The sequence below is a fragment of the Jaculus jaculus genome, chromosome 14 (assembly GCF_020740685.1).
Source record: "Jaculus jaculus isolate mJacJac1 chromosome 14, mJacJac1.mat.Y.cur, whole genome shotgun sequence".
In the NCBI taxonomy this organism is placed as follows: Eukaryota; Metazoa; Chordata; class Mammalia; order Rodentia; family Dipodidae; genus Jaculus; species Jaculus jaculus.
In genome coordinates this window covers 57,824,803-57,845,119 of record NC_059115.1, presented here as the reverse complement: position 1 = coordinate 57,845,119, position 20,317 = coordinate 57,824,803, and the positions used below count along the sequence as shown (strand labels likewise).

The window sequence follows — 20,317 nt, the reverse complement described above, 5'->3', positions numbered from 1 at the left end:
TAAATTTTCTGAAGTTTTGCTTTCTTACATGTATGAAATACAACTTCATCATGTTCCAGTGGACTAGGTAACATAATGAATGTAAAGAATTTAGTATGTCACTTGACTATAGTCAGTAAATGTTATCCCCTATTTGTCTTCAATCATGAGATTTATATCATGGCTTCATTACCTCTTAATTTTCTGCTTGGAAGTAGCAACTGGGATATATACCCTTTCAAAGAGTTTGGTGAGTAGGGAAGAGATAGCAGCTAGACTGATAAGGATGAATGGAAGTGGGTTCTTGAATCAGACTGTAGGCAGAGTTGATAAGAGATGATGTCAGGTGGAAAAGGAATGGTCCAAGAGTCAGCTTGATTGCACTGAGGTCACAAATAAGAGTCAAGCTTTGGCAAGGAGGAAGGGCCTGCAATCACTTGGAAGAGAAGGAATGGAGGAGAGAAATGGTAAAGGTAGGGCACTGTTAAGGAGGAACACTGGCTGCGTCACATGGCCTACATTTTCTCAATAAAATGGGACTCAGGAACATGTGCTCCTTTGTTTTTTTTTTGAGGTAGCATCTTGCTTTAGCTGGCCTCTTAACTCACAGAAATCATCCCCTCTATCCCCCAGAGTGCTGGGATGAAAGGTGTGCAACACTATGCCTGGCCCATCTGCTCATTTTTAAAAATAATTTTATTTATTGAGAGAATGGGCACGTGGATTATGTGTACCTGGCTTACATGGGTACTGGGGAATCACACCTGGGTCTGCAGGCTTCACAGACAAGGGCCTTACCTGCTAAGCCATATTTCCAGCCTTCATCGGCTCATTTTTGAGGGGAAGTTTGGGATTCATGCAAGCAGTAAGGCGACTGAAGTAAAAATGAGGAATTTTGGTTATATTATTATTTTATATACCAACATTGACTAGGTTATAATCAAATTTTAAAAAATTGCTAGTGTATCAGTTCCTCCTGAGTTTGCTGTTGCTACCAAACTTGGGCCTAGGCATGTAGCTCAGCTGGTCAAGTGCTTGCCTAACATGCATGGACCCTGAGTTCAATCTCCAATACTATATAAAAGTAGGGTTGGTGGCACAACCCTGTTATCTCAGCACTCCAGAATGGGAGGTAGGAGAATCATCATTCTCCACTACATAGCAAGTTCAAGGCCAGCCTGGACTACAGGAGACCCTGTCTCAAAAACAACAAAATAATGAAGTTAATGGAACAGTTCTGGAGGCTCATCGTCTGAAGTCCAGCTGAAGGGTCCCGCTGTCGGAAATCTCTAGGGGAGATTGTCTTTAGGGGATACAATTTAACTTGTAGGTAGGTTCAAGGATGGCAAGCATGCCCTAGGAGAAGGAGAAGAAAGGAGAGAATGCTAAGGGAGACATCAGGAGTTCTCCTAGGCTCACCATGGAGCCTGAGCTGGAGAGTAGGCAGCTGGAGGCAAGAGATGCATGGGCTCACGTGTCAGGATCAAGGTAATGGGTTTACAGGTGGGCTTAACAGGGAAAAGCTGGTCAAGCAGAGGTCATGGCAAAAGAGGACCAGAGAATGGAACTTTGCATCTTGGATTGATGGCCTAAGGCCTAAGGTTTGCCGAAGACTCTGGCGGGCAGATCAACTAGTAGAAGGTAATTTCCCCACAGGCTGGGGATCAAGGATGGTGTGTCCACTGCACAAGTGATGCCAGGGGAAGAGGGGAAAGGGACAGAGGACAACTGTAGCCAGAAGCCGCAGTTGTCAAATGGAGTAGAGTATCTCAACGGTTCAGGAGAGGACACGTGGGGAAGGAGTTGAACAGAGTCCCAAGAAGAGGTGGGAACAGAGGCACAGAGGGAATCCACGGTCCAGAAACATGCAAGCTCCTGCCAGGGCCACAGCTCAGCGGCAGCAGGACCTGTTTGGATAAGGACTAGAAGTAACGTGCAGCAGGGACAGAGCAGGAGGAGGAACATGAAGGTAAAATGAGGGGACAAAGTATTGAGATGCTTCACACCGCAACTGTCATTCGTTTGAGGACAAAGAGGAGACTTGGAGCTGTCCTGAATGTCTTTGTAAATAAAGGAGAGGCTGAAAACACCCTGTCTTCAATAAACTAGAATGCTAGCCTATGACCTAAGAGAGGCCCATTAGCTGCAGGACCCTGCCTGTGTCCTACATGGTGGACACGGTACGGATTAGGACCAGGGCAGCAGCAGCAGCCAGGCTCATGGTAAGTACTTAGCTTCCTCTCCTGAATACAGTGTCACCTCAGAAGGCTAACTCTGGGTATCAGCATGCGGCAAGTCCTTAATAAGTATGAGTGGTAGGTGTCATGACAGTTGCCATAATCTGATGGAGGCAGGCTGAGAAAATGTGTTGTTCTAAAGCACGGTAATGGTGCTGGAGCTCAGCGGTTAGGGTGCTTGTCTCCAAAGTCTAAGGACCCAGGTTTGATTCCCCAGTACCCATGTAAAGCAGATGCACAAGGTGGCACATGCATCTGGTGTTTATTTTCAGTGGCTGGTGGCCCTGGTGCACCCACTCTCTCTCTCTCTTCTCTCTGTGCTTGCAAGCAAATAAAATATTTTTTTTTTAAAAAGCACAGTAACAATAAGAGCCCCTCTGTCTCTCCCTCCCTCCAGAGATGAATGTTCCAGGATTATTTTGGTCTATTCTTTATTTCCACAGGTTCTTGATAAGAGAGCAGTCATGAGTGAAGATACACCACCGTACTTAAAGGCAATGTTACATGGCAGGCACGAGCTGTGCCCTGACCCTTTTAGAGGAGCTTCAAGAAGGAATTGTTCCCCAGTCAGATTTACAAGGATTTCTATTACCTGCACACTCTAAGCCCCACCCCATCTCTCGCTTTCTCCTTTAACAGAAAACTCTTTTCTCCAGTTGTGTGTGTGTGTGTGTGTGTGTACATCCAAGGCTCACTTTGGACACTTCATAAGGGAGCTCAGACAATGTGCTGGAAAAGGTTATCCCCGGCCCGCTAAAGCAGCCAGGCCACAAAGGCTTTAAAGGTGAGGTGAGGTTTTTCTTCAAAAGCCCTTACATTCCACAATGTCACTGTGGGTGCCTTCAGTCTAAAATCTAGTGCGGTCGTGGCTTTGAGGTCACCCCTGTCCTGGACTTCTCCCAGAGCACAGTGAGGAGAGTGGGGTGTGGAAAGGGAGGCATTGACAATGTGTGAGCCCCCTGGCCAGCTCGCTGTGATGCCTGCGTAGGGAGAGGAGTCTAGGCCATGAGCTCTTGGGACCTGCAGCTTACTTTGGCTCCATTTACCAAGCTGGGGACTAGAGACCACCCAGAGGACCGCACTGAAGACCCTGGCTTCTCCCACAACCCTCCCGAGGTGCGAGAACTCTGTATACTCACACACTGCTCCCTGGGCCCAGAACTCCACCATGAGCCCCAAGAGTCTCTTTAAAGGGATTTAGCTAGTGGCTTCCTTCCAACTGTTCTTTCCTAGTTCCTCAGCATGCCTTGGCATCGGGATGGACACACACAATGTCCTGTGGCATTTAGACCAACGTATGTCCCACTGTAAGAAGAGGAGAAGCCGGAGAGAAGAGACTGAGCTCTACGGAGGCGTCCTTGTGCAGGGCAGGGCAGGACTGGGCCCCCGTTAGGCCGCTGCCTTTGCTGCCATCCGGGCCTGGTACTCCTGCTTCGCTTTCTGCCTCTGCTCCTGCTCCCTCTGCGTCAGCTCGGCCAGCTCCGCGCTCCACTTCGCAAGTTTCTGCTCGTAGGCGGCGAGGTCCTCGGCCTCACAGGTGGGGAGCTCATCCTTCACAAGCCGCGCAGTCAGAGCCAGGAGGTTTCCTGCCTCCACTCTGCCCAGAGCCTGCAGCTTAGCCCGCGACGCCTGTCGGGAAGAAAGGAGGAAGGGGCGGGGGGAAAGAGGCAATGAGAAGTGATTAGGTCCTTTGAACAGGAGCCGCACACTAGCAGGAAAAGACCCTTGCTGGGGAGCTGCCCTGCTGCCTCTCACCCAGGCCCGCTGCCTTTTCCTCGTATTTCCAGCACAGCAGCCTTGCTGAGACGCATGCAGCACACGGACTGCTCCCCGACCCACAAAGGCTCAGCAGAACTCCATATGTGGGGACTCCCTATGTCATTTTTGTTGGTTTTGAGTCATAAAGACAACACGGGTATAATACACATCTCCACTCTGACCTGTTCCAAACCAAACCACCAAACCAAATATTGGAATGACAGCAGGCAAAAATAAATGCAGACATCTTGACAAACTGGAGTGAGCCCGTGCATGACTTTTTCCTCAAGCAAGTAACTGCAGTAGATGCGCCTGACAGGCGTTCCTTGTAGCAGATGGAAATCCTTTCAGGGGGTCCTCACTAATGGCATGCTAAATGGCTTCCACCTGCTGTGTTCCCCTGCAGGTCACCCTTACGTCTCCCCAGACCACTTACAGCCCCATATGAGATGAGGGTGGGCCGGCACAGGATTCCTGACTTATGCACGTGCTGCCTGATGGAGGTCACCAGGGACGGCTGCTTATGGCCCCAGCTGCAGCGTGTCCCCATGATCCCAAACCAAGGTGACTCGGTGGCTGGCTCAGTGTTGAGATCTAGCCAGTAAAGAGAGTGGAAGGCAAGCAAAGTCCCTGAGCTCCAAGGAGAGGCCAGAGGCTTTGTGATAGGTTAGTTGGATAAAAATCATCCCAAACAGACAGCTCAGAAATAAAAATCAGGCAAAGACAAGGAAATGTAAGATGAAAAGGATTTCTTTCAGATGTTGTTCTCCAGGTGGTCTGAGGCCTGGGAGATAGCCTGGGACACCAGAATAAGGTCTCAACTCTGAAGCAGCAAGCCTCTGTTTACACTGGGAGTCATGCGTGGCAAGCTCCCCCCAGTCCTGTCAGTTCCCTGTCAGCACCGAGGAGACCCTCCCACCCGGCCCGCAGGTGAGGGCAGAAGTACGGATGGGTGGGGGGGGGGGGGGTTCCTAACACAGCTGGACAAACATTTGTCTCTGCTTTTTCTTTGATTTTCATGAAGTGCATCTGGGGAAGCATGGGCACTCGGAATTCAATGGAGGCACAGGGTTCCATCCCCTGAAATGGAATGCATAAATAACAAGGGAAGGAGGCGGGAACTCTGGCCAATGTGAATGTTCTTAAAGAAAATCTGTAGGGCTAAGACTCACCTACACAGTTAGGCAAACATAAAGGACAAGCACGCAAATTCTCCGCATTGTTCCACTGCCAATTCTCTATACATCGGGGATCTTAAATAGCCTTTTATTCTCAGTTTCAGATTTTAAAAGAGAAAAGCTGAGCAATGACATTAAGGAGGTCCTGGGAGGAGCAGTGGCTTACAGTAACAAGGGACCACCGTGGAAGGCGGGCTCCCAGCACTGGTCCAGCGGGACTACTGGGCAGATTTCAGTGTAGTCGTGCGGCAGAGGTTCTCTATCTGCGGCAAAATGGCTTTTCTGCTCTTACAAGCTTCGTATCTAGACAGTAGGTTTTTCTCTTTGTAGTAAATGCATAAGAAACAAAGCAGGCGGAGGGCCAAGTGTTCACACTTTGAACTCCTTTCCTCTTCCCTGGTTCCCCGGGATGTACAGAAGTAGACAGCCCGAGTGCTCAGTATTGGAAACCTGTGTACAAGTGCCCAGCACTACAGGAGTATTTCTTGTGGCCCCAAGGAACAGCACAAAGCTTTCAAAGCTGACAATGCAAAAGATGCCTGCGTCTCACCCCTCGATGCGGAAATGTGCCCCTGCTGCCTAATGGGGCTTGTGATCAGCACGTTCAATGCCATTCGGGGAAGTGACCAGATACTTTCCGCCCAGGCAAGCTATTATCCATCCATCAGGCACATATCAGGGATGACTGGAGAATGACATGCTGCCTCATTGAGCAAAACTGTGACCAATTAGCTCAAGGACAAAAAAGCAGCATAAAAATTCCACTGCTTTCTTTGAAGACCAATTTTCCCATGTGAAGCAATAAAAATGTAATTTCTGATGTCCGCTTTTAATGCCACTGTGCGTGACCGACGCATGGAAAGACTGCTGGTCCATGACGGCGGCGGGGGGCTATTTTCTGCACAGCTGAGAGGCTCACGCTGTGATTCACCTTAAACCGTTCCAGGTAGCGGGGAAGCTTGGTCTGCTCAGGTTCCTCGATGTCCAGCTGCTCCACCAGGTTTGCTGAGCCCAGCCTCGTCTCACCTTCTTGGGGCTCTGTCTCTGGAGTCATGTCAGCCGGAGAAGCCACTGCCTGTAGCACCCTGTCCAGCACATCCATCTGTGGGAAGACAAGAGGTTCAGCACTATACATCATGTGCTCTTGACACCATTTTGGGAAGAAAAGCTGGAGAAAATGGAAGAAAGGGAAAAATGACACCTAAAATAATGATTCGTTGCTAGTATTCAATTCCCAGTAGTGCAAAGAGAAAAAACAAACAAGAAACATAAATGACTATTTTTAACCATTAGAAACACCTGTCAGATGGCATGGAAGGCTTAATACAAGACAAATGGTACAAACAAGAGTGCTAAAGATCATCTGCGTGTGTGTGTGAATCAGTACAACGGCACACTGTGTTTGCTTTTAATTAGCCAGGTAGGAATGCAAGAATTAGGCTCGAAGGGTCTTGCGGGGGCCCTTCCCTGTTCATGTCTTTCTTTGGAGTCTGTTTAGAACTGGGATAAAAGGGAATGAAAGACCACCATAGACCACAACCAACAAAAGACCATGCTGAATGCAAGTTAGGCATGGGCCTCCCTCAGAGAGTGGCCTCCCCTCACGGAGCACCTATTAACCAAGGCCCCGCCTGGTCCACACAGGCTGCTGGTGAAGGCCAGAGACACTTACATGAAACTCATTTGCACGAGGTGATTTCGGCCGCTTAATAGTGAGAAGGCTAAAGCAACAACAACAAAACACAGGGTTTCTTGTGGCTTAGGTCCCTCTCCCCTTCATTTCCACCTTGTGGTGTATCTCCTTAACCCGTGCAGGGCTGGGGCACCAGAGATGGGATCGAAACAACAGCCACACTGGCCTGGATGCAGATGAATTCCGGCCTTACTTTATCAGACTAAATGTCCAGGGACCACTCCAATCCATCACTAATGTACGCAACCAAACTGGAGGCGCATCCCATTCCTGCTGACATGTGAATCACATTTCTATCAGAATAAAAAGAATGTCAATTTGGCTGACAGTAGAACTATTTCCCTGGCAAAGGATTTATGTGTAAATCTTTTGTTTTTAATCACCAGCAGGTGACGACAGTGGGCTTAAAACATAGGTGTCTAGAAATGTAGCTCCCTGCGGTAAACAGTTTCACGTGGCTAGGCACGGCTTAGGGGAGGAGTCTATTTCAAGCTTACAGATCCAGGTTCCATACATCCAAGCAGAGAGAAACCATCACCAGTCAGCAAACACCAGCAGCAGCAGCAGCAGCAGGGAGCCGGAAGCAAGCAGACTTTAGACTGCTCTCCATGCCTTTGAGCGGGAAGTCAGGTCTGCCCCCGGCGACACCGCCCCCAGCCAGGTGGAGGTGGGAGACCTAAGTTACAAGCTTAAACACCCGAGTCGATGGGGGCCATACACTCACATTCAAACCACTGTGCTAATGTTTGGAAAAGAACATTGTGACATGGTCAGTGTCAGCCTAATGTGCGATGCAGGCCATGGATGGTGTGCCTCACGGCTGAAAGGAAGTCAACAGGCAAGTCTTAGCTATCAGGGTGAAGGCAAGGCTAACAGGTTCCAGCATGACTTGGAAACAAAATAGCCTCACTGGCTAGCAAGCAGGGACAGGAGGGGACACTATGGCTCCCTGTGGGGTGTAAGACTTGCTACATTTCCGAGTCTAGTGACCTCATAGTATTAAGGGCCTAGATGACTGCGATGAACTTTAGCCTTGGTAAAAGGGCACTGCTTGACCCAGGCATCTGACATTCACTTTGGTGGGCATCACAGATGCTGGACATTCCAAAAGACATATAAAAAGGAGTCTTCTTTATTGCCCAGACTCATTTCTTTTTTAAAAATACTTTATTTTTTTGGAATTTTTTTTATTGTTTATTTTCACAATTATTATTAACATTTTCCATAATTATATCCCATGGTAATACCTCCCCCCGCTGCACTTATTTTTTATTTGACAGAGAGAGAGGGAGGGAGAGAGAGAGAGAATGGGTGTGCCGGGGTCTCCAGCCACCGCAAACAAACTCCAGACGTGTGTGCCCCCTTGTGCATCTGGCTAACGTGGGACCTGGGGAATCGAACCTGGGCCCTTTGCCTTTGCAGGCCAATGCCTTAACCGCTAAGCCATCTCTCCAGTCCCCCAGACTCATTTCTTAAGGGTTTTAAGAAGAAAAGATTGCTAGTCTCTCAGGACTACATGAAGGGACAAAAATGACCAAAACATTTTCATCTTACCAACTCTTACAGTGTCACTAGTTTTTTTTTTTTTTTTCCTGTGACAAAAGGGGAACAGTGGACGGTACTTAAGGAACTGAGCATGACTTGTGGGGTAGGGAAAGGACTAGTTTAATACAATAAGCTATAAATCAAAATAGCTTTGTTTTCTACTGCTTTCTGTCAACAGAACTGAACATACTCTTGCCAATCCTCTTCAACTGCAGACTGTTCTATACAAACAGAAGGTGGGGGGAGGGGAAAGCCAGTGAAAACACTTCAGAGCTCAGCCAGCAAGAGAGCAGAGCTGGCCACCTCCCACCCAGGGAGGGGGAGGGGAGGAGCGTACCGCTTCCTGAGCCAGCTTCAGGTCTTCAGGGGAGGAGGCCACCTTCTCCATCACTCGAAGGGCCCTGTCAAGATAGCCAGGGTTCCAGATCAGAGGCATGTTGTGGTAGACAGCTCGGAGCCCATGCTGCAGTTCCACCTTCCCTGGGGCCAAAAGAACAAGGAAGATCAGCCAAGGCCCCAGGACCAGCGAATACTTGCCTTGCCGACCAAGAACTGGAAAACCTCACTTGCACACTTTAAACACAAATTGTGGGAGCTGCTTTCTCCCCTTCACTTGGCTAGAGAGATTCTCATGAGGACCTGTGAATTGCTGGGCACTCTTAAGGAAGGCTGCCCTTAAGATACAAGTCAAAGGAAATGATATTGTTTCAAGGCCAGAACCTTCCCTAGAAAAAGAAAACTCCACAGTTTTCTTACAGTAAAAGCTCTGTGAACATCTGACAACCTTCCCTTGCCAGGAAATGTCTGACATGTTTTGAAAAGTGTCATATCGAATCTACTGTTTTTATTAAAGAACAACAGCAACGAAAAAACCAAAAGGAAAGAGCTGGGCATGGTGGTGCACACCTCTGATCTCAGCACTTGGGAGAGAGAGGTAGGAGGATCGCTGTGAGTTCAAGGCTAGCCTGAGACTACATACAGAATTCCAGATCAGCCTGGGCTACAGTGGGACCCTACCTGGAAAAAAAAAAAGAGAAAAGCCCCCATTTTCCTCTGAGCTTTACCAGTTCTTAAATCAGGGTCCTAGTGACCCTCTTGGATGTTAGGGCATGAATTCCCAAACTATGGAAACTGGAGCCCAGCAGGGTTCCTGAAAGGTACAGGGACAGACTGACTGCACTAATGACCAAAGTCACCTTGAGCTGCCAGGTCTTAAGTCCACCTCCACTTAGCTTTCCTAGGAAGGAGGATTTGGGGAGCTATAGCAGGATACCACCAGACAAGCTTAGCAGCAACGGCTAAATTTAGATCTGTAAGGTGCTTGGAGCTCGATGGGTCATCCTGGGCCACGTCTGTGGGGAAGAGTCTGGCTGCACTGCACATCACAGTGAGAGCAAAGGGGCTCTCCCCCCAGGGCTGCTGCCACCAAGCAAAGGGGGGGGGGCTCTGCTCGTAAACAACTGTAAAGTCCATTTTCTTGGCCTCAACTTCCTGAATGATTCACGTAGAGTAGTACCGAATGCTAATCTCATCACAAAGAGAAAATAATGTAAACAAGCACCGGAAGTGTTGCTAATAAATACAAAATGATTATTTATTTATTTATGACAGAGAGAGAGAAAGAATTAGTGTGCCTGGACCTTTAGCCACTGCAAATTCCAGATGCGTGTGCCACCTTGTGCAGCTGGCTTACATGGGTTCTGGGGAGTAGAGCTTGGGCCCTTAGGCGTTGCAAACAAGTACCTTACCTGCTAAGACATCTCTCTGGCCCCCAAAAGTGATTTTAAAAATTGGCTGGAGAGATGGCTTAGCGGTTAAGCGCTTGCCTGTGAAGCCTAAGGACCCCAGTTCGAGGCTCGGTTCCCCAGGACCCATGTTAGCCAGATGCACAAGGGGGCGCACGCGTCTGGAGTTCGTTTGCAGTGGCTGGAGGCCCTGGCGCGCCCATTCCCTCTCTCTCCCTCTGCCTTTCTCCCTGTGTCTGTCGCTCTCAAATAAATAAATAAAAAATGGACAAAAAAAAATATTTTTAATTTTATTTATTTGAGAGAGACAGGGAAGGGAGAGAGAGAGAAAGAGAGAAAGAATAGGGACATGCTACTGCAAACAAACTCCAGATACATACACCACCATGTGCACCTGGCTTACATAGGTACTAGAGAATTGAACATGGGTCTTTAGGCTTTGTAGCTAAGTGCCTTAACCACTAAGCCATCTCTCCAGCCCGACTTTTTTGTTTTAAAAAGAGTGGTTGGTCTGGTTATGCAATCTTAGCATTTGGAAGGGAGACAGGAGGAAGGAGTCTGAGGCCAGCCTGTGCCTGATAGTAAGACGTTGTCTCAAACAACAACAAACAAACAAACCCCCAAAACCAAACAATGACAGAATGGACGCCTGAGAGCTGGTCTGACAAATGCCCAGAGGCTGTCGGTTTATACCAACACCAGCATCCAGGCAGCACAGTGTTTTGCTGGGGAAGGTCACAAAAGCAGTCAAACTGGTATGACCTAGGATTTTGAGAAAACAAAGGCAGGCTGAAGCAAGAAAGGATGGAGAGAAGGTGCTTTCCTCCCTGAGGGAAGAGCAACAATGCCCACTTTTCCTAAGTCTCTGTGAATGGGGACATATTTACGACATTTAGGTTGAATGTGCATTGGCCAGATTTCACACAACCCAGGTGTGTGGCCACTCCTCTGCACCTGTCTCATTTTCAAAGTAAAGGGGCACTGAGGGCGATCCACCATTGCACCAGGCTGCACCATCACCTTAAGCCATGGTGGTGCATGGCATTCTCTGTATTTCTTCCCCTCACTTCGTTAGAGACACAAGCTGAGACCTGATTCTTCACTCTTACCTCCCGGACATTAGGCAGAAGAGACAGGAAGACCTCTGTCAATACTGGGAAACGGTACTGATGGCTCTCCCTCCGGAGTGCCAGGACTTTCCTCACATTGACCATAACAATAATCTATCACTTACAAGTGCCAGAACCTTGTCAGCGATGTTAGTGTGAAGATAGTCTTCGCTGTTCACAACTATAAGGCCACTGAGGTTTTCTATGAATGGAGTCATGTTATAATTGGAATTTCATTAGTAAAATTATAATTTTATTTTTAAAATTAATTATTAATTTTTTTTTCCCAAGGTAGGGTCTCACTCTAGCCCAGGCTGACCTAGAATTCACTATGGAGTCTTAGGGTGGCCTCGAACTCACCGCGATCCTCCTACCTCTGTCTCCCAAGTGCTGGGATTAAAGGTGTGCACCACCATGCCCGGCTAATTTTATTTTTTAATATTAAAAAATATTTATTTATTTGCAAGCAGAGAGAGAGAGAGGGAGACAGAAAAAGGAGAGAGAATGGGCCTGCCAGGGCCTCCACCCATGGCAAATGAACTCCAGACACATGTACCACCTTGTGCATTTGGTTTATGTGGGTCCTGTGGAATCGAACCTGGGTCTGTAGGCTTTGCAGGGTGGGGCCTTACCACTAAGCCATCTCTCCAACTCACTTTTAAAGAATATTTTACTTTTTTTTTTTAAATCTGGGCATGAGCTTGGTGTGGTGGTGCATGCCTTAAAAACATTTTATTTATTTATTTGCACACAGAGAGAGACAGAGAGACGAGAGAAAGAGATAGAGAGAATGCGCACGTCAAGGTCTCCAGCCACTGCATACAAACTCCAGAGGCATGCACCACTTTGTGCATCTGGCTTTTATGTAGGTACTCAGTTAGGCTTTATAGGCAAGTGCTTTAAACTGCTGAGCTTGGGCTGGAGAGATGGCTTAGCGGTTAAGTGCTTGCTTGTGAAGCGTAAGGACCCCGGTTCGAGGCTCGATTCCCCAGGACCCATGTTAGCCAGATGCACAAGGGGGAGCACATGTCTGGAGTTCATGTGCAGTGGCTGGAGGCTCTGGCATGCCCATTCTCTCTTTCTCTGCCTCTTTCTCTCTCTGTCTGTTGCTCTCAAATAAATAAAAATAAAAACAAAAGTAAACTGCTGAGCCATCTTTCCAGCCCAATATTTTACTTCTGGGTGAGGATTCCATATAGCTTAGGTTGGCCTCAAACTCAATGCGCAGTTGAGGGTGACCCTGAACTTCTGCTTCCACCTCCTCAGTACTAGGGGTACAGGCATGTGCCAGCAAATTGGGTTTTATGGAGGTGCTGGGGATCGAACCCAGGGCTTTGTGCAGGCAAGCATGCACTCTTACCAAATGAGCTCCCTTCCAGCCCCAAGTTATCCTTCCGTTCTGAAATACAAGGCTCCACCAGGAGAACAATACTCTCGAGGAACACTCTGCTTACCAAGAAGCGCGAGGCCATACAACTGGGAGCTGAGACCCACTGAGTTCTTTTGTTTCAGGCCCGGGAGTAACAGAGATGCGCCGAAGTTCCTCTCCTCTTCCCACTGCAACAGAACGCACCAGGCAGCCATGTATCTGAGCAACGAATACTTATGCAAAGCTTGATTTTATTTAATGACGTGGAGGGAAAAAAAATCGTGTTACTGCATCAAGTAAACTATCAAACTGACAAAGCTGCATATCATATTATAAGTGAAAGGTATTTATATTTTTAAAAAAAGCACAGAACAGAAATACTCTATATATTTAACAGATTTCTGGGCAGAAAAATTATGGAGTAATTTATTTTCAAGTAGAGAGAGAGAGAAAGAATGGGCATGCTAGGGCCTCCAGTCAGTAAACAAACTCCAGATGCATGCGCCACTGTGTACCTGGCTTTACATGAGTACTGGGGAATCAAACTCTGGTCCTTAGGCTTTTCAGGCAAGCGCTTGAACCACTGAACCATCTCTCCAGCCTGGTAAGTGGCTTTTACAAACAGAAAAACAAAGAAAACAAAGCAAAAAAAGAAAAAAAAAAACAAATACACTTGAGGCCTACAGTGATTGAGAAGATCCAAAAAGATTCCACATGCTGTTAGCTGCATGCTACTCACACTGTAGCAGCTGCTGGGATCTTAAAACAATTCAGTAATGGTAAGATGACTTCACAAGGTTAAAGTGAGTGCCACTGTTAAGTTGCTTTGAGATGGACTTGCGCCTCTTGAAAACAAATTAGGTAATCAGAAACGCTTAGCTACCATTGCTTTCAACCTAGGGTGCAAATTTATACTTTAATCAAATTGAAGGTGTTTGAGAAGTGTGTGTGTGTAGGGGCCAGGGAAGGAGAGAGTGACAAATGACTAACCTACAAGTGTCACTGAGCCGGCCACACACTAGTCACAGCACTCCTTGGAAATGCAGGGCCTGGAGGAGGCTTGGCAGCTCCCAGAACCAGGAGCTGGGCCCTACCTGCACACAAACACCAAAGCTGCAGCCCTCACTATGGCTGCTCGTGGCGCCAGCGAGTGAGGCACCCAGGTGTTGGCGGGAATCTGGACCTCTTGACTGCGTCTTGTGGAACCCAAGTGCCAGTTCTTGGGGGTTTTCCAAACCTCTGCAAAAAGTAGGCATCTTGGGAGACCAACACATCCTCCCTGGACCCTTCCACAACACAAGTCATTTTACCTGCAAAAGCACACCATTCCATTTTTCTCTGAGTGTGTGCACTGGGGATCGAACCTAGAGCCTTGCAAGCCCTTTCCAACTGAGCTCTCTTTCCCAAGGAGAACATTCTAATTTGGGGAAATTTTATTTTATTTTCCTTTACAAATAGCTTGCAAAGTAGGTCTACTGAAAAAAATAAGGAAGTCTACAGAAAAAAAAAAAGTAAGCTACACTATTGGGATGCCAAGAGGAGCTAAAAGCCCAATGAACACTAACAGATGTCAACACCAGCTCTCCTCGTTGCGCTGAAGTCAGGTAGGGGTAATGGTGACTGGAACAACGACACTGGTCAGCATACTGCACAAAACCACCTTTAGGCTACTAAAGTGTACATAAAAACATGAACAAAGGAATGGAGAGATGGCCCAGTGGTTAAGGGCACTTGCTTGGAAAGCCTGATGGCAAGGGATGCCCCAATACCCACAGAAAGCCAGATGCACAAAGTGACTTATGTGTCTGCAGTTCATCTGCAGTGGCAAGAGGCCGGCTGAGCCCGTTCACATTCATTCTCTCTCTCTGCTTGTAAATAAATATGCTTAAATAAAATAAACATGAACAAAGTTTGTGTTTAGACTTGGGTCCCATCCCCAAGGTATCTCATTATGTATATGCAAATATTCCAAAATCTGAATCCAAAACATTTTTGGCCCCAAGCATTTCATGTAAGTGATACTTAACTCACTAACTGGCCTCACTCGGAGGCCATTTCACCAGAGTCCTTCAGGTGTCCCCACTGTGGGCTACCGCCTTGCCCATTCATACAAGGTTAACACTCACTTTCTCCCTCCCCCTCACTCCCCTTAGGTCTATACTTGTTTCCTTGAGATACTTCCAAAGTCCCCTTAATCTGCACTAATCTGGGTTCCTGCTCTGCTGCTTTACGGAGAGAAAGCTTCCTCCTGACAGCTTTGATGCCAATGACCAAAGTCAATGGTCCTTCCTTCTTTGCCTTATGCCTCCTGCTCCCTAGGCCACTCTTCTCAGGGGTTGTTTTCCCTCTTAAGTTTTTCTGTAGTCCCAGGGTGGCCTGGACCTCACAGTCACCCTCTTACCTCTGCCTTCCGAGTGCTGGGATTAAAGGCGTGCGCCATCATGCCAGGCTGCTTGTATTTACTTATTTACTTATTTGAGAGAGAAAGATAAAGAATGGGTGCGCCAGGGCCTTCAGCCACTGCAAACAAACTCCAGACGCATGGGCCCCCTTGTATATCTGGCTTACGTGGGTCCTGGGGGGTCGAACCCGGACCTTCCCTCCAGCTCTCAGCTCCACTTCAGATCACTTACAGTGAGGTTTGTCTTCTTTGCCAGACAATGGTGTAAAACATAGAGGGAGAGAAGCTGGGTGGAAGGAGCTTCAAAGGCTTCTTGCATCATGATCTCAAAAACCACAGATAAAGCGTCTGGCAGGAAGATGAAGGTAAAAATGAGAGGAAGTTAGGCGTAGGTAACATCGTCAAATCTCTAACTACAAACACTCTGAAAAAGTGGAACATGGGAGATAAATAAGGATTTTTAAGTTGGGCTAGAGAGACGGCTTACTGTTAAGGCACCTGCCTGCAAAGCCTGACAACCTAGGTCTGATTTCCCAGGACCCACACAGGCCAGATGCACATGGTGGCATAAGCATCTGGAGTTTGTTTGCAATGGCCAGAGGCCCTGGTGTGCCCATTCTTCTCTTTATCTGAGTCTTTCTCTCATAAATGAAGGAATAAAAATCAAACATTAATAACAACTGGGCGTAGTGGCGCACACCTTTAATCCCAGCACTCGGGAGGCAGAGGTAGGAGGATCACCATGAGTTCGAGGCCACCCTGAGACTCCATAGTGAATTCCAAGTCAGCCTGGGCCAGAGTGAGACCCTACCTCAAAAAAACCCAAAATAATAATAATAATAATTTAAGAGTAAAACAAAGTGGGCCCAGGTCCTCGCTCTTCCACAGAGCATCTCACGCCCCATGCTAGGCCAGGTGCTCACGCACATGTGTGCCCAGGGGCAACGACCGGCCGTGTCACCTGTCTTGGAGCACACTGCCACGCCGAGAGTCACCACGTCCCACCGGCCCTGCGTACTTCGCAAGGTTTTTGGCTAATTCACCTCTGGCCCACATGCAAATGCCTCACTCAATGTGAAGCTAACTGAAGCCATGTTGTCCATCAGCCAGAAGGGCCAAGGCAGACGGGCGGGCTGTCATTTTCCAGGGCGTCCCGACAAGCAGGGCGGAGGCCGGGCTGCCCCCCATTTGTCCTCTGCTCTGTTGCCTTCCGCCGTCGAGGCAGAAGAGGACAGAGGCGGCAGGGAACCTCAGAGCCCAGGAATGACGTCAACACCAGAAACCCGATCAGTGTGACGGGGTCAGAACAGGTCAGCCTCTAAGACTTGAAAGAAGGGGAAGGAAAAATGCCCCTTCGTCACCCACAGGCCCCTGGGCATGACACACAGCATACAATATTCATTTCCACCTGAACGCTGGTGACAGGAGGGCAGGCCTGAACAATTCTTGCTCCCCCTGATATTCCACCACAGGGAGGAAAGCCAAGAAAACCCAGCTGAAGCGCTCGCCTTCCCAGAGTCATTTGCTGTTTGGGCAGAGCGCGCTGACATGGGTTTGGAAACACAACGTCTGCACGTACCGCAGTCACAGCAAAGCTGTTCTGTTCACTTTGCTTATACTGGTAATTGTAAATAAGTTCACGTGTGTTGCAGCTGCTCCTGGCCGACTGGCTCTGCACAAGTTGTCATGGTTTTGAAGGAGGCCGGAGGCATGAACTGCTATGCTCTTTTTGTGAAAGGGGAAACTGAGATAGACAGGCAGACCTGGAAGGCATCTAATAAATCTAGCAAAACAAGGACTTAAAGGAGATTTTCAAAAATGAATATACCAGTAAAATTTTAATATGACAAATATTTTAATATAAAAGTCTAGTTTTTTTTTTAAGAACTGAGTCCTGCCAACTATTTATCACAGAATCCAAAATTACATAAGAAAAGTAAATTAAATTTTACTTTATCCTTTATACTCTATTTTAATCAGCTTGGGAAGTGAAATTAGATTGGCCTCAACAATGATGTCATTAACCTTTTCTCTATAGTCATTTGTGTACTTTGATATTTCCTATGTAATAAAATAGTGCTATTTAATTTTTTGTATAAGTGATGATAATCTTTATAAAAACCGTCTGACTGAGTAAGTAATGTAAAGAAATGTAATAAGCTGGGCATAGTGGTGCATGATTTTCATTCCAGCATTTGGGAGGCACAGACAGGAGGATCGCTGTGAGTTACAGGACAGCCTGTGCTAGTGAGACTACCTTGAAAAAACCAGAAAGAAATGTAATAAAGAAGGAAAATGAGCTTGCATTTATGTACTTTCCTTTGGGAAACAAGAGCCCTAAAATAACTAAATCTTTTTTTGTTGTTTGTTTGTTTCTTACCTTTGAAATTTTCTTTCTTTATGAAAGAATCCAACAATAAATTGAATGTAAAGTTATCTGGAAAAATGCCATACTGAACCTGCAATAGAAATGAAAAATAGGAGGGGACATGCCCTCTTGAATTCAGTCTGTACCACATACCTATGTATTATTCAGGATAAAACTTGCCCCCATTAGCTTTGAACTACAACGATCATTTTGCAGCATCTGTGACAGGGAAATAGAAGCTGTGACTCATGAGGTTTGGTAATTAGAACTGTAGGTTAGGGAGAGAAAGTTGTGACTGGGTGTCTGACGGAGGACACAGATGATAGGTGAAGAACAGGGCTCCGTCCTAACAAGCTGGGGCCACCGGAAAATAACAAAGAAAAGACCAAATAACTGCTCACCCTCCCACTCGGCCTGGCGAGTCTGTTTTTATATTTACTTATTTGTTTGAAAGAGGCAGAAAAAGATACGTACATATTTATATATATGGAGAGAGAGGTGGGGGGCAGAGAGAATGGGCACACCAGGGCCTGCAGCCCTTGCAAACTCCAGGCGTATGCACCACCTTGTGCACCTGGCTTACGTGAGTCCTGGGCTATTGAACCTGTGTTCTTTGGCTTTGTAGGCAAGTGCCTTTACCACTATGCCATCTCTCCAGCCCTGGTGCATCTTTTTTACAAGGTGCCAATGACAATGTAAAAATCACCACTGGGAAGATGTATACTCTAGGCAGCATTTTCTTTCTTTTCCTTCCTTCTTTCCTTCTTCCTTTCTTTATTTTAATGTATTTGCAAGCAGGGAGAGGAAGAGAGGGGGAGAGAGAGAGAGAGAGAGAGAGAGAGAGAGAGAGAGAGAGGGAGAGAGAGATTGCGCGCGCGCGCCCGTACCAGGCCCTCTTGCCACTGCAAATGAACTCTAGACAAATGTACTAGTCTGTGCATCTGGCTTCTTCTAGTCGGTGTCCTGGCTTTGAAAGGCTGGAGAAATATGCCAACAACTTCTACTAACCAGGCTCCTACGACAGTATGTTTATAAGCAGTTGAATATTTGACACTTCAGATGGAGATTTTAAGGATAAATGGGGCTGTGGCACCTGCCTGTGACTTTGCTAGAACTGCTTCAACAACACAGTCCCACAGAGGCAGAGTGAGCACAGAACCCAGCAGTTCGACGGGCTTCTTGGGGGATTTTCATGCCCACGATGTGGATAGCGGTCGTCCTCTTACTCTAAATTCTTACTACCGCCCCCTCCGCAACGCTCCACTTCCCCTGCCCGCTCCCAGCACACTGCAGGAGCCTTCCCTTCTCTGCCCGCCCCCTTGGGAGATTCTGAGGTGGCCCCGAGCCTGGACTGAATCATCGAGGAACTGACTCACTGTCGCTGACAGGCACAGGATGCCTCAGGTGTGGAGGAATGGAAAACCACGGTTAAGCTCCTGCTAGGAATGGCACAGCTCACGGGCAATGCCTGTATTTCCCAAAGCAGCCAAGCAGATTCGCACAAATCCCCAAGTACGGGGTAAAACCAAAATGTCACAGGATGACAAGTTATTACAGCTGTCACAGACCTTACAAATTCACTAGTCCTGACAGCTCCCAGCACCTGGGAGGATGAGGAGGGACTGCTGTGAGTTTCAGACTAGCCCAGGTTAAATAAATAGTGAGCGTCACCTGCCAGGCTACAGAGTGACACTTCGTCTTAGAAATAAATAAGTTAAATAAAAAAGGAAAAGGAGGGCTGGAGAGATGGCGTAGCGGTTAAGCGCTTGCCCGTGAAGCCTAAAGACCCCGGTTCGAGGCTCGGTTCCCCAGGTCCCACGTTAGTCAGATACACAAGGGGGCGCACGCGTCTGGAGTTCGTTTGCAGAGGCTGGAAGCCCTGGCGCGCCCATTCTCTCTCTCCCTCTATCTGTCTTTCTCTCTGTGTCTGTCGCTCTCAAATAAATAAATAAAAAATTAAAAAAAAAAAAAAGGAAAAGGAAAGAAACCAATGTCTCTCACCATGATTTAAAATTAAATAAAAGCTTTAAAAAAAAAAACCCCACAAACACCTCAGGTGTGGGACAGGGCTGAGGAGATGGCTTAGTGGATAAAGGGCCCTGCTCCACAGACTTGCTGACTGGAGTCTGGATGCCCAGTGCCCATGTGAAGACAGGTGTGTGATCAGGCAGCACTTGTTAGCCGAACACACCTACGGCAACGGGAAGTCGGTCAGAAGAACCCTGACGCTTCTACAACCCATTCAAATCGGAGGTGAAAGAATTAAGACACCGGAGAAAATTATCTGCCTGAAGTTCTGGACCACTGGTGGAACCTATGGGGCTACAGCCTGGGTCTTCTGCCCCCTCATCCGGTGGTCTCTCCTTTACAGACCCTAGGAACAGCAGAGAAGAAACACTCCAATCTACTTTTCTGAACCATCTTATTTTATTTTCATAGGAATCTTTGAGTGTATCTTTTACCTAGAATGAAGATAGCGGGAGTTCATCTATTCCTTCCCTGGAGCCTTCCCCTTTCATGTCGTCATCACTGTCTATTTCTAGTTCAGGCTCTTTCTTCTTCCCTATGTGCCTTTACGCCAAACAAAAGGGCAGCACATGTTGCTCAAGTATTTAACCAGATTAGATGCCATTCATTCATTCCCTCATTTAATTCATTTTTATTGGCACTCTTGTGTGGCACTTTGGATATTCAGCTAATGTTATACTTACTGATGAGCCTGCAGATCTGTCTATTAAATGATGAGCTTGGGTGTCGCGGTGCACGCCTTTAAGCCCACCACTCGGGAGGCAGAGGTAGGAAGATTTCTGTGAGTTTGAGACCACCCTGAGGTTACATAGTGAATTCCAGGTCAGCCTGAGCTGGAGAAATGGCTTAGCAGTTAAGACACTTGCCTGCGAAGCCTAAGGACCTAGGCTCAACTCCCTAGAACCCA

The 20,317-nt window shown here is 47.4% G+C and overlaps 1 protein-coding gene across 2 annotated transcripts in view; it reads right to left on the bottom strand.

Moving 5' to 3' along the window:
• Positions 1 to 2,630: 2,630 nt before the first annotated feature.
• Mrps27 (mitochondrial ribosomal protein S27) overlaps positions 2,631 to 20,317 on the bottom strand; it is a 95,076-nt gene continuing 77,389 nt past the window's right edge. The window contains exons 6-11 of one of the 2 annotated variants that reach the window (XM_004651545.2): positions 17,395 to 17,473; positions 15,247 to 15,362; positions 12,699 to 12,801; positions 8,728 to 8,870; positions 6,084 to 6,254; positions 2,631 to 3,845 (exon numbers count right to left, since the gene is read on the bottom strand). In XM_004651545.2, coding sequence (XP_004651602.1) covers positions 3,606 to 3,845; positions 6,084 to 6,254; positions 8,728 to 8,870; positions 12,699 to 12,801; positions 15,247 to 15,362; positions 17,395 to 17,473 — 852 coding nt within the window. In that variant the 3' untranslated portion in view covers positions 2,631 to 3,605. The remainder of the gene's footprint in view (positions 3,846 to 6,083; positions 6,255 to 8,727; positions 8,871 to 12,698; positions 12,802 to 15,246; positions 15,363 to 17,394; positions 17,474 to 20,317) is intronic. The other variant, XM_045133402.1, reaches the window with a different exon arrangement.